At 38.7% G+C, this 14,103-nt stretch overlaps 1 protein-coding gene across 3 annotated transcripts in view; it reads left to right on the top strand.

Moving 5' to 3' along the window:
• The window catches only part of SGO2 (shugoshin 2), a 53,984-nt gene extending 45,901 nt beyond the window's left edge, over positions 1-8,083 (top strand). For all 3 annotated transcript variants that reach the window (XM_074399298.1, XM_074399297.1, XM_074399299.1), the window contains one exon: positions 7,369-8,083. In XM_074399298.1, coding sequence (XP_074255399.1) covers positions 7,369-7,384 — 16 coding nt within the window. In that variant the 3' untranslated portion in view covers positions 7,385-8,083. The remainder of the gene's footprint in view (positions 1-7,368) is intronic.
• The last annotated feature ends 6,020 nt before the right edge of the window (positions 8,084-14,103 follow it).

Genomic DNA, 14,103 nt, shown 5'->3' with positions numbered 1-14,103 from the left:
TTGTTATATTTCAGAGTCTCAAATATTGAGTCATTTGATTCTTAAAACACTTCTACATATCTCTCTCTAAAAAGCAAGAACTTAACAAAGTTCTTAGCAAAACTAGGCAACAGTGATCACATCTAACAAAAAAGAATGATTCTCATGGGTATTTTAAAACAATAACCACCAGATGATAGAATATAAGGGAGGGTAAAAGAAGAAAATTAAAAGTCAAATTAAGGACCAAGGGGCCTGTCTTTCTCTCTCTCTCTCTCTCTCTCTCTCTCTCTCTTTCTTTCTCTCTCTGTCTCTGTCCCTCTCTGCTATTGAGATATAGTTCATACAATTTAAACTGTACAATTTAGGCCAGACATGGTAGCTCACACATGTAATACCGGCACTATGGTAGGCTGAGGCGGGTGGATTGCTTGAGGCCAGGAGTTTGAGACAGTCTGGCCAACATGGTGAAACCCCATCTCTACTAAAAATACAAAAGGTAGCCAGGAATGATGGCATGCACCTGTAGTCCCAGCTGCTCGGGAGGTTGAGGCAGGGGAATCACCTTGAACCCAGAGGTGGATGTTGCAGTGAGCTGAGATGACACTACTGCACTCTAACCTGGGTGACAGGGTAAGACTCTATCTCAAAAAAGTGTACAACAAATATATATTTATAGATATGTGCAACCATTACCACAGTCAATTTTAGAACATTTCGTTACTTAAAAAGAAACCCTGTACCCTTTAGTTACACTTTCCTATCCCTCATTTCTAGGCAACCACTATTCTATTTCTTGTCTCTCTAAATTTCCCTGTTCTACACATTTCATATGAATGAAATAATAGAATATGTGGTCTTTGCAACTGGCTTCTTTCACCCAGCATATTTTAAAGGTTTTTTCATATTGTAGCGTGTATCAGTATTTCATTCATTTTTATGACTGAATACTATTCCATTGTGTAGATATACCACATTTTGTTTATCCATTTGTCCTTTGATGGACAATTGGATTGTTTTCATCTTTTGGCTATTATGAATATTCTACTATGAACATTCATTTGCAGGGTTTTGTGTGTAAAGTTCCCCGCCGTCCTTGGATATATCCCTAGAAGTGGAATTGCTAAGTCTGTTAATTGTTTGAGGAACTGCCAAGTTGTTTCAAAAGCTGCTGTGCCATTTTACATTCTTACCAACAAATGATGATTTTTAAAAATTTCTCCTTATCCTTATGAACATTTGTTTTTATATGACTTTGATTCTGGCCATCCTATTGGCATGAAGTGATAATGCATTGTGGTTTTCATTTGCAATTCCCTGATAACTAATTATGTTGAGCATCTTTTTGTGTGCTTCCTGGCCATCTGTATATCTTCCTGGAGAAATGGCCTGTTGAGATCCTTTGCCCACTTTTCAGTTGAGTCATTTGTCTTTTAATGAGTTGTAAGTTAAACTTTTAATTTTGAATAATTTTAGATTTTCAGTAAAGTTATAAAAATAGTACAAAGGTCTCCCATATGGTCCTCTCCCAGCATTCCTTAATTTTAATGTCTTATGTGCCCACAGTACAATTATCAAAACTAAAGAATTAGCATTGGTACAGTACTATTAACAAACTATGGACTTTCACTAACATCGCTTTCTGTTTCAGAATTCTGTCTAGAGTCCCACATTGCATTTAGTTGTTGTTTCTCCTAAGCATCCTCCACCTATGACAGTTCCTCAGTTATTTTCTTTCTTTCTGCCTTGGGCACCTTTGAAGACTACTAGTCAGTTTATTTTATAGAATATCTTTTGGTTTGGGTGTGTCTGATGTTTTCTCATGATTACAATGCAGTTGTGCTTTTTTGGTAAATATTCCACAGAAATTATAAGTTGCAACTATGAGTTGCAAATTATATCTTGCATCATATCATATACATGATGTCAACATGTTTCATTACTAGTCATGTTACCCTTGATTCCTTGGTTAAGGTGGTGTCTGCTGGGTTTTTTAACTGTGAAGTCACAGTCTTTTCCTCCATAGTTGATGAACATGGAGGGAAATACTCATGAACATGGGAGGGAGATACTTTGAGTCTATATGTTCCATTTCTCAAACTTTCACCCACGAATTTGAGCATCCATTGGTGGATCTTGCCTGCAACATTTACAACTGTGGATACTACTAGTAGTGATTTTCTGTTTCTCCCTTTCCTTCTACATTAATTGGAATTTATCTGTAAGGAAGAGTTGTCTTTTTCTCGCTCTATTTTCATGTATCATGGATATCTCTTTTGTTCTATAGATGAAAGTCCAATACTATCAATATTTATTTTGTTGCTCAAGATATTCCAACTTTGATCATTAAGAGTTCCTTCAGGTTGGCTTCTGTGTCCTTTTGACATGACTTCATGCTATTTGGAGCACTTTCTTACTTTCTGACACACAGGATGTTCCAGGCTCATCCTAGTGAAAAGTGGCAGAATCAGTCACTCCTTTGAGAAGCCTGGTTCCCTTAGAGAATTTTGCTTAGAAACTGAGATCTGAGCACTAGGTATGCACATTGTTTATACTGTGTTGATTTAGTTATCTATTACTCAATAACAATATTACCTTAAACCTAGTGGCTTAAAGTAGCAATCTGGACAGAGTTTAATTGGGTATTCTGCTTAGGGTATGATTAAAGCTGCACTGAAGGTATTGTCCAGGCTGGTTCTCATCTGGAGGCTGTACTGGGAAAGAATCTGCTTCCAAGTCACACAGGTTGTTGGCAGAATTCATTTCCTTGTGGTTCTGGACAGAAGGCCTCGTCTTCTTGCTGTTGGCTAGAAGATGTGCTTAGCTTCTTGACGTACGGCCTCCTTCCCAGGATGGCCACTTACTTCAAAGCCAGCTATGAGAATCCCTAGAGCAAGTCCTCTAGCAAGATGGAGCCTTACATAACAAAATGTCATCTCAGAAATGAGACATCCCATCACCTTTGCCAGTAATCTACTTCTTTATTGTAGAGGCTTTGTAGTATGTTTTATTGTCTGGTAAGGCTAGTAGCCTCTCATAGATTTTCTTTTTCATTGTTTCCCTCACTGTTGTTGAATGTTTGTTGTTCCATATGAACCTTAGGATGGTGTTGACTTGTCTAGCTCAGAGTTTCATAATCTTGTCACTGTTGACATTTTGGGCTAGATATTTCTCTCTTACTGGAGGCTGTCCTGTGCATTGTAGAATGTTTAGTGGTATCCCTGATCTCCATCTACCGATGTCAGTAGCACCTTCACATTTACAACCAAAAATGTCTCCAGATGTTGCGAAATTTCAACTAGTAGGCAAAATCATCCTGAGTTGAAAACCACTAGTCTAGCTTGTTTTTATTGGGATTGTACTGAATTTCTGCATTAATTTAGGGAGTTAATCTTAAATTAATTGAAAACAATAATGGAGTCGCTCTGTCCAAGAACAGAGGATATCTGTTTTTTCAAGTCATCTTCTGTGTCTGGAAGTATTTAGAAGTGCTTGTGTTTAGATTTTTCTTACATAGGTTTTGTACTTATTTTGTTAAATTTATTTATAAGTATTTAGTTCTCTTTGTTGCTATTACATATGGACATGTAACTCATGCCCAATGTTGTTCATATATATGAAAATGGTTGAATTTTGTATCAGTTTATTATGTCTTGCTACTTACTAAACTCTGTTATTCTCTTATCTCACAATTGTCTCGAGTTCTCTAGGTATACTATGGTATCATCTAAAAATAGAGATAGTTTTACTTCGTTACCCCTTTGTATGCCTCTTACTGTTTTTCTATTAGCATTGACTATTAACTCAGGCACAATATTAAATAGTAGCAAGAATAGTAGGCATGCTTGCCTTGTTCCTGATTTTAATTGAAATACGTCTATTGAAGAATTTTTTTTTTTTTTGAGACGGAGTTTCGCTCTTGTTACCCAGGCTGGAGTGCAATGGCGCGATCTCGGCTCACCACAACCTCTGCCTCCTGGGTTCAAGCAATTCTCCTGCCTCAGCCTCCCGAGTAGCTAGGACTACAGGCGTGCGCCACCATGCCCAGCTAATTTTTTGTATTTTTAGTAGAGGCAGGGTTTCACCATGTTGACCAGATGGTCTTGATCTCTTGACCTCGTGATCCACCCGCCTTGGCCTCCCAAAGTGCTGGGATTACAGGCGTGAGCCACCGTGCCCAGCCTTATTGAAGAATTTTTGTCTCTCCATTAAATAAAATACTTGCTTTAGGATTAAGATATGTACGTAATTTACTAAGAAAATCCCGCTTGATGCCTATTGAGTGTTTTTATCATGAATGATTGTTGAATATTGTCAAAGGCTTGTTCAACATTTATGGAGACAATCATATACTTTATTTCCTTACATTTATTAACATGGTGTCTGTTGATGAGTTTTCTAGTACCCAACTAACCTTGCTTTCCTGGAATAAATCTCACTTGGTCATGTTTTTCATAATGTGATGTCGAATCGAGTTTGCTAAAATATTTTGTTTAGAATTTTTATAGCAACATGCATAATTGACATCGTTCTATATTTATCTGTCTTTGAATTGTCTTTATCTGGCCTAGATATCATGTTAAGGGAATCAAGAAAGTCACCTTCTTGGTTCCTTTAATAAAATAATTTATAGAGCATTATAATTTATGTTTATAATTATTTGTATGTTATATACTTATATAATTTTAAAACGTTGGGACCCTCTGGTTTTTGAAAGTTTGTTAGCATCCCCCACTGAAATCATCTGGACCTAGTATTGTTTTGTGTGGGGTAGTTCCTTAATAACACTGACTATTTTTTGTGTGTGTAAAAATTAGTCTGTTTAAGCTTTTTGGCTCTTATGGGGTTATTTTTGTTATTTGTATTTTCATAGGAAATTGTCCATTTCATCTAAGTTTTCAAATTATTTGCATAAAAGTCTGCAAATTATCTTTTGTGAATTGGACATGTAAATGAATTTTAAATATCTTTTTTCCCATAATTATTCTACCTGTATCATTTATTATCTTTTGTGTTTGTTCTTTTTCTCTTTTTCTTAATCAAGTTAGAGAGTAGTTTATTTATTTTATTAATTTTTCAAAAAAATCAGGACTTTGATTTACTAATTGGATCTATTTTTCTGTTCTCTACTTCACTGATTTCTGCTTTATATTTGTTGTTTTCTTCTTTGTGTTTTCTTTGATTTGCTTTATTGTTGTTGTTTCCTCATTTCTGGAGCAGGGAATTCAGTTTATTATTTTTATTCTTTCATTTATGTGGATAACAGTGTTTTATGGCCAGGCATAGTGGCTCACACCTGTAATCCCAACGCTGGGAGGCTGAAGTGAGAGGATCACTTTAGCCCAAGAGTCCAAGACCAGCCTGGGCAACGCAGGGAGACCCTCACTCTACAAAAAATTTAAAAATCAGCCAGGCATTTTGGCATGTATCTGTAGTCCCAGCTGCTACTAGAGAGGATGAGGTGAGAGGATAGTTTAGGCCTGGGAAGTCGAGACTGCAATGAGCCATGATTGTGCCACTGCACAGACAAAGATCTTGACTCAAAAAATTAAAAATAAAGATAAATAAACACACACAAAAAAATTTTTTTAAGTGTTTTGTACAATGTTTTTCTCTGATCAGTGCTTTCAGTTTATCTTGATTCTGACACATAGTGTTTTCATTGTTATTTTTAAGTATCTCCTTTTATTCAGAAATTATTTATTAGGAGATTTTAAAATTTCCAGGTGGATGGACCTTTCTTGTTTTTTGTTTTTATTTGTAAATGTAGTTTTATTGCATTTTGGTCACATTATTTATTGTAATATTTTTGCTTTATGGAAATTGCCAGTATTTTTGTGTGTGTGTGACCTACTTATAGAATCAGTACTTATAACTGTGCTTTGAGTACTTGAGAAAAATGTGTATTCTCCGTAATCAGGATCTAAAGTTTGATATATATCCCTAAGACTTACTGTGTTTATTATGTTGCTTAGATCTTCTGTCTCTTTTCTTTTTTGTCCACTTGATCTGTTTTGTACTAAGGTTATACTAAGAGTGGTATATTAAAATCTACCATGTCCTGTGTTTCCATGTATCTCCTGTAGTTTTTGCTTCAGAAAGGTGGTTGCTCTGCTTTTTGCTATGTTAACATCATAATTATTACACATTCATTTTGGATTGTCACCTTTATTATATTAAAAGTATCCTCATTTGTCATGTTCAGTGCTCTGGGACTTAAGAGATAAAGACTTTAAAAACATATTTATGTGACCTTCCTGATAACTCCTGCCACTCCTCTCTTCAATACCTATGATGATCATTCCATAATAGCAAGCAGCTTTAATTAGGATCTACTTTCATGGGACCTACTAGAAGCTGTGATATGCCTAGTGCATACTGTTTCCAATCCAAAAAAGAAGGAAGAAAACAAAAGTGGCAACTGGTCATCACTCAGAATTTATACTGAATGTTGTGATTTTTGCTTTTGAAAATTATACCAGCTAAGCTGTTTAGCAAATAATCTGCATACACTGTACATGTAAACTAAAATAGAATACTATTTCGTGATAGCATTTTGTAAAGAAAGGAGTGATTAATATAATTTGTAAAGAAAGGAGTGATTAATACAACTTGTAAAGAAAGGAGTGATTAGGCCGGGCGCGGTGGCTCAAGCCTGTAATCCCAGCACTTTGGGAGGCCAAGGCGGGTGGATCACGAGGTCGAGAGATCGAGACCATCCTGGTCAACATGGTGAAACCCCGTCTCTACTAAAAATACAAAAAAATTAGCTGGGCATGGTGGCGTGTGCCTGTAATCCCAGCTACTCAGGAGGCTGAGGCAGCAGAATTGCCTGAACCCAGGAGGCGGAGGTTGCGGTGAGCCGAGATCGTGCCATTGCACTCTAGCCTGGATAACAAGAGTGAAACTCTGCCTCAAAAAAAAAAAAAAAAAAAAAAAAAAGGAGTGATTAATACAATTCAGGATAGTGGTTCCTTTCTGGGGGAGGAGAGGGATGTGATCAGAAAGAGGCACACTGGAGGTGTGGTAATATTTTGTTTCTTAACCTGGGTGGTAGGAACATGAACACTTACTTTGTTTTTAAATTGTATATTTTCATATATTCTTAAATATATGCTAAATTTTTAATAAAAGAACTATGTAGTAAACACATAATGTATAAAATCTATGTTGATTATTTTTTCTTAAATCTTTGAGATAAATTATTTGAAATACTCTGATAATGGGAACTATAAGATTTAAGAAAAATTAGAGTATTTTAAATATTTAGCAAAGCTTGTGGTTTAAGGAAACTTCTTTACTATGATGAAACAATTTTCTTCTCCAACCTTCACAGCAAAAGTATTAATTTTGGGCTATTATTAATCTTCCTTTTTTTCTACTTTGCAGCAAGATGAGAAGATGAAATGAATTTATGGATTCTGGCTTTTCTGAATTTTCAAGGCATAAGGAATCAAAACAAAATAACTACTATCAAGAAGATGAAATGCTTGATGAAAAGCTTTTTTTTTTTTTTTTTTGGTCTTTCATGGAGTGTTGATTTGTCCATTCTTATGTTTGTTAATATATATGCATAAAATAGCTATTTTATAGCATTAAACTTTTCAAATCATTTTGGTCTTCATGTAATTTATGTTCCTGTTTATTTAAGCTTCTTTTTATCTAATAGCCCAAAGGTAAAAAGAAGCTATTAGCTAAAAAGAAGCTTAAGTAAACAAGAACTTTAATTACCAGATGTAACCACACAATAGCTATTAACCTTTTAACCAAATAAAATGTGTTAATAAATACCTTTGCATTGGTTATCTTGTATACCAGGCTGTCTTGTTTGCTCTGTTTTTAACCTATTCAATACATGTGGACATCTAAAAGGGTTTAAAAGCCACCTCCTGCCCTGGCCTGTTTTCTCTCTCCCTTCATTCTTCTAATTTTCAGAAATACGTGTTGAATGTCAGCTTCCGTATTACTTCTATTATATGTAATCTGATGACTTAGAGGAGGAGATTAACCTTTCAGACTCTTTCAAATTTGGTTTTTATAACTTTGTTTCAAACATCACTTAGTCTTCCAGTAATAAGAAGTAATAAATCCTGTTCATATCTGAGATCAGTACACAGCTTATTGGATTCAAATGACTACTCAAACTCTATTCTACCTAGATGGAAAACTTTTTTAGACAATATCTGACCACTAAAGGGGTGAGCCCGGAAATCTGCATCTTAAATGCTTCAGGTAAGTCTGTCCAAGGATTGTCCTAGTACCACACTTTGAGAGACTGCAGTAGGGGTACAGAATGCTGTAGGGGTATAGTCAATAGCTCTAGTGAAAGATGGATGGTTTTATTCAAATAATCCCAGTTGATGAATAAAGAAGAAGTGCTAGAATTAGAAAAATTGCAACCGCTTACTAAAACTACTGCTCAGACAATGCTCAGCAATGAATGTAAAGCAATTAGGTGAAATGTTGATGGAGACATTTGTGGGAAGCTGTGAGCACAGGCCAAATCCTGGGGCCAAGAGGGCCCAGGTGCCGCTTGTGGAAGGCTCAAGTCCTGATGATTCAGGTCCAGCCCGTGGATGGCACGAGGCGGCACGGGGCTGGTAGCGGCACGAGGCACACCAGGCCGGAATTTTCCAACTGCAAGCTTCCTTTGCCCCACCTCCCTGCCTGGCTTATTTAAGCTGTGAGCTCAGCAACAATAAACGAGACTTGATCAGACTCCTGTCTTGTCTCCATTTCTCGCGTCTCCTGCCCATCCATCCCCACTCCCTCCCTTCGGGGCCCCTGTTGTCGTCCTGCAGGTCGGGACAGTTTGGCGCCCGAACAGGGACTCGAAGTACGAGGGACACAGTGAGGGACATCGTCGAAGCCGGCCGGATTGAAGGAAGAAATCCAGAGGAGGAGTCACCGCGGGAACCTGCTGCGGCCTTGCTCTCTGGTAAGAGGACGACGATATTATGGGTCAGGAAATTAGTAAGCATGAGTTGTTTGTAGAAGAATTAAGCATAGCATTAAAGGCGCGAGGAGTAAAGGTGAAAGTAAACCGGTTAATTAAATATTTTGATTATATTAAGGATGTTTGTCCCTGGTTCCCTCAAGAAGGAACCATAGATCAAAGATGTTGGAAAAGAGTAGGGGACGCCCTAAAAAATTATCGTGATGCTTTTGGGCTTCAAAAGGTCCCTGTAATTGCCTTCTCATACTGGAATCTGATAAATTAGGTCATTACCCGAAAACATGACGATCCAGTCATTGCTAATCTCATAACCCAGGGGGAAACTTGCCTGAGAGACTCATGTAAAAATTTGTCCGATAAAAGTCCCCCCTTTAAAGAAAATTCTTTGGTTTTGGAGAAACCAGAACCCAAAGAGAGCAAGAAAAAAAAAAAAAAAAGTCAGGGGAAGCTGACTTAATGTCATTCAATGGCAACTCTGGTAAAGAGGAACAGAAACCCGCGGAGAGCGGTGGGTCTGTGTGCTCCTTAGAGGAATTTGCTGAACGTGTAGCCGCAGGCCTTAAACAAAAATTAGCTAACCCAAAATATCGAAAGAGGATTGTATGGCTAGCCAGTAGAGCCAATAATTCAGAGGACGCTATCGACTCAAAAGGTGCAACTCAGGCTAGACTGTTTAAAAACCCTCAATGATTTTCAAAAATTATTAGACATAAACTGGCTGTTACCTTATCTAAAATTATGCAAAGCTGATCTCAAGCCCCTATACGATACATTGGTAGGAGATCCCAGTCCTACTTCTTTAAGACAACTCACCCCTGAAGCAAAATCAGCTATCAATTTAGTTAACCAAGCTATCAATAACCAAACCATCACCTTTTTCGATATTGACAAACCACTCCAATTTATTATATGTCATACCTCATTATCTCCCACAGCTGTGTTCTGGCAAACTGCTCCACTTATGTGGATCCATCTTCCTAATATGCCCACTAAAGTCATTGAACCTTACTACCTTATGGTAGCCAGTCTAATTACCAAAGGAAGAACCCTAGGAAAGGAATATTTCGGACAGGAACCTAACAACATTGTCCAACCTTATACCAAACAGCAGATCCATTGGCTCATGCAAAATACTGAAGCATGGCCCATTGCGCTTGCCTCTTATACTGGCAACCTCAATAATCATTATCCTCCCAATAAGCTTCTAGATTTTGCTAACAGACATGATTTCGTTTTTCCTAAAAATACCAGACTTCATCCTCTTCCAAATGGAATTACCATTTTCACTGATGGGTCATCCACAGGGCTTGCAGCCTTTGTTACCCCAAACCAAACTATCAGCTTTCAATCCCAATCTTCATCTGCCCAATTAGCAGAGCTACATGCAGTTATAGCTGCATTTTCCATGTTTCCCAATGATCCTCTCAATATCTATACAGACAGCGCATACATTGCTACCTCTGTCCCAAAGTTAGAAACAGCCCCATTCATAAAACACACCTCAACTGCTGCAAAACTATTTTCTCAACTACAAAAGCTATTAATTTCCAGAACACAACCTTTCTACATTGGACATTTACGTGCTCATTCAGGCTTACCTGGTCCATTGGCCTCTGGAAATGCCAAGGCAGACCTAGCCACCCGTGTTTTGTTAGTTCAACTTCCTAACACCCCTCTAGCTCAAGCACAATATTCGCACAACTTGCATCATCTTAATGCTCAATCCTTAAGACTACTCCATCACATAACTAGAGAACAAGCCCGACAAATAGTAAAGTCCTGTACACAATGTGCACCTCACTTACCGGTCCCACATCTTGGAGTTAACCCTCGAGGCCTCCTACCTAATGCCCTTTGGCAAATGAATGTCACCCACATCCCAGAATTTGGAAATCTTAAATAGGTTCATGTCTGCATTGATACTTGTAGTGGATATATCTTTGCCACTTTACAAACCGGAGAAGCCACAAAACATGTTATTGCTCATCTTTTAACTGCCTTTGCATCCCTGGGGTGTCCACGTAAAATCAAAACTGACAACGGGCCTGGTTATGTCAGTACAGCCTTCACTCAATTCTGTACTCAGCTAAACATTCAACATGTTACAGGCATCCCGTACAACCCCCAGGGACAAGGCATAGTAGAAAGAGCTCATCTCACCATAAAAACCACTCTAAATAAAATAAAAAAGGGGGAATGATACCCCCATAAGGGATCACCAAAAAACCTTTTATCACACTCTTTAAATTTTTTAACACTGGATCAAGAAGGACACTCCGCTGCTGATCGACACTGGCATTTTGAATCCAAAAGCCATTATGCATCGGTAATATGGAAAGATCCCATGACGGGCGCATGGCATGGCCCGGACCCGGTCCTGATTTGGGGTCGAGGATCGGTGTGCATTTATGCCAAGGAAGCCGATTCGGCCAGGTGGCTTCCCGAGAGACTTGTAAAGCAAGTAAGTATCAAAAAATCCGAAAAACCAACTCCACCCAGGGACGACATCGAGCCCTGAGGGTCTTCTATCTTTTCCGTTTTTAGGAGTCAACAACATGGTATCATTTATCCTGATTGCTTTCCCTCCTTGTCTTACTGTCTAATCGGTCCTGTTATACTCAGCAAACTCAGGAGTTTCTCAGGATCACAAATTGAGGCCATGAAGATGCAGCCCATTCAGGTCCATTACCACAAGCAGGAGATGGTAGACCTAGAGATGGAGCTTGATACCTTTCCTCTCAGGTCACCCGGTGAGCTGAACCGGTTAGCCAATGACGGGCAACTGAGGAGCATGAGTAAGGACACTCCGCCTAAGATAAGGAGGAAAACGTTTTTCCCTCCCCATGATGGATAAGGAGTCAATGTTCTCTCATGTGGGGTCCTCTGACCTAAGACAGGCACGGTTCCCGCGGGTATAACTATCACTCAGCCTAATTTCTAAATAAAATAAAAAAGGGGGACCTGTGGGAAGCTGTGAGCACAGGCCAAATCCTGGGGCCAAGAGAGCCCAGGTGCCGCTTGTGGAAGGCTCAAGTCCTGATGATTCAGGTCCAGCCCGTGGACGGCACGAGGCGGCACGGGGCTGGTAGTGGCACGAGGCACACCAGGCCGGAATTTTCCAACTGCAAGCTTCCTTTGCCCCGCCTCCCTGCCTGGCTTATTTAAGCTGTGAGCTCAGCAACAATAAACGAGACTTGATCAGACTCCTGTCTTGTCTCCATTTCTCGCGTCTCCTGCCCATCCATCCCAACTCCCTCCCTTCGGGGCCCCTGTTGTCGTCCTGCAGGTCGGGACAGACATTCATTATGAAAGGATAACCCTTTGAACCCACTGTTCAGTGTCAGCATCATTACTACTGAAACAACCAGACACCATATGCTTCCTGCTGTACTGCAGTATTAAGTATATGGTATCACCTATGAAGTGTTCTCTCCACCCAAAAATTGAACCTGAACTTGAAGCTTTAGATTTAATATTTAATGTACAAGAAATAAATAAGGTAGAAAAATAACACTACAGAGAAGCAATTACCCACACTGAAAAAGTGGTTCATTTCAATAGGACGACCGACCTGGTTTCTTTTTCAACATGTTAAGTGTTAAAAAGTCTGTTTTAGATCAAAGGAGACTGACAAGACCACATGCAAATACATTGCACAGCGCTTGTTTGATTCAAAGAAGTCATGTGTAAAAGCCTTTTTTAGGCCAGGGGCGGTGGCTGGTAATCCCAGCACTTCGGGAGGCTGAGGCGGGTGGATCATGAGGTCAAGAGATTGAGACCATCCTGGCCAATATGGTGAAACCCCGTCTTTACTAAAAATACAAAAACTAGCTGGGCATGGTGGCATGTGCCTGTAGTCCCAGCTACTGGGGAGGCTGAGGCAGGAGAATCGCTTGAACCCGGGAGGTGGGGGTTGCAGTGAGCCGAGATCGCGCCACTGCACTCCAGCCTGGCGCCTGGCGACAGAGCGAAACTGTCTAAAAAAAAAGACTTTTATATACAGATAAATGGCATTGCGGCTGACTTTAAAAAATGTGTATGTGTGTTTTTGAAGTATGTAGGGCTAAAATATGTCCAGGATTGGCTTTTAAATACTACAAAAAAATGGAGGATGGCAAAATGTTGACCATTGTTAAAGCTCAGTGAAGGGCAGGCAGATGCCAGTTGCACTCTTCCCTTACGTACAAATTTTGGAAAATTTCACAATAAAATTTTTGTGTTTACATAAATGAAATAACATGGGAAAATGTTCTAAGGTATGTCAAGTGAAAGGAAGTCTGAAAAATAGTTTAATCCTACTTTTTAAGATGTTTCAGTGCATATTTCAAAAAAATAAGGACAGACTAAAAAGTGAACAGTGGAAAGTTCTAAGTTGTGGGCTTATAGGTAATCTTTATTTTTATGCTTTGCTGTATTTTCCAAGTTTCATTATTTTTAAAAAGTTTTCTAATATGTTTTACATCTCTGTTCTTATTTACCAGATAAACTTTGTGGTTAGTTACTGGATAAACTGTAAATAGTGATAAAACCTTTAAGTTTATCTCAAGATATCTCTTTGTTTTAAAATGAGTAATTATTAGTTTGGCGCAACAGTAATTGCAGTTCTTGCCATTGGAGGTAATGTTAAAAACTGCAATTACTTTTTCACCAACTTTATATTTCTAAAAGATAAAGTTGTAAACCTATTTGCTGTTGTCCTTAAGACCTGCTCCAGCAGAGTTGGCATAAATATGATGGCTTACACAAGAGTTCAGGACTACAACAGGCCTGGTTGGAGGGGACGTACTACCGTTCACAGGCTTAAATCTAGCTGGAACATCACATAAAATATGCAGTAACATAAGACCATCTAAAGCAATGTCACAGGACTTAATGTTTGCTAAGACGCAAGAGGGTGTTACACAGACGCTGAGCGCCACTGGCGAAAAGATCCTTTATCTCCTCATTTCATCTCCTTGTTTCATTCGTAAGGATGCTGACATTGAACAGTGGATTCAAAGGTTATCCCTTGTAATGAATTTCTCCAACATTTCACCTAGTTGTTTTATATCCATTGTTGAGCATTGAGCAGTAGTTTTAATATGGGGTTGCAATTTTTTCTAATTCTAGCGTTTCTTCATTTATCAACTGGAATTCTTTGAATAAAACTACTATCCATCCTTCACTAG

Source organism: Saimiri boliviensis, chromosome 5, assembly GCF_048565385.1.
Source record: "Saimiri boliviensis isolate mSaiBol1 chromosome 5, mSaiBol1.pri, whole genome shotgun sequence".
Classification (NCBI taxonomy): domain Eukaryota; kingdom Metazoa; phylum Chordata; class Mammalia; order Primates; family Cebidae; genus Saimiri; species Saimiri boliviensis.
Note: the sequence above shows the minus strand (reverse complement) of the source record. Positions and strands in the feature narration are given on the sequence as shown.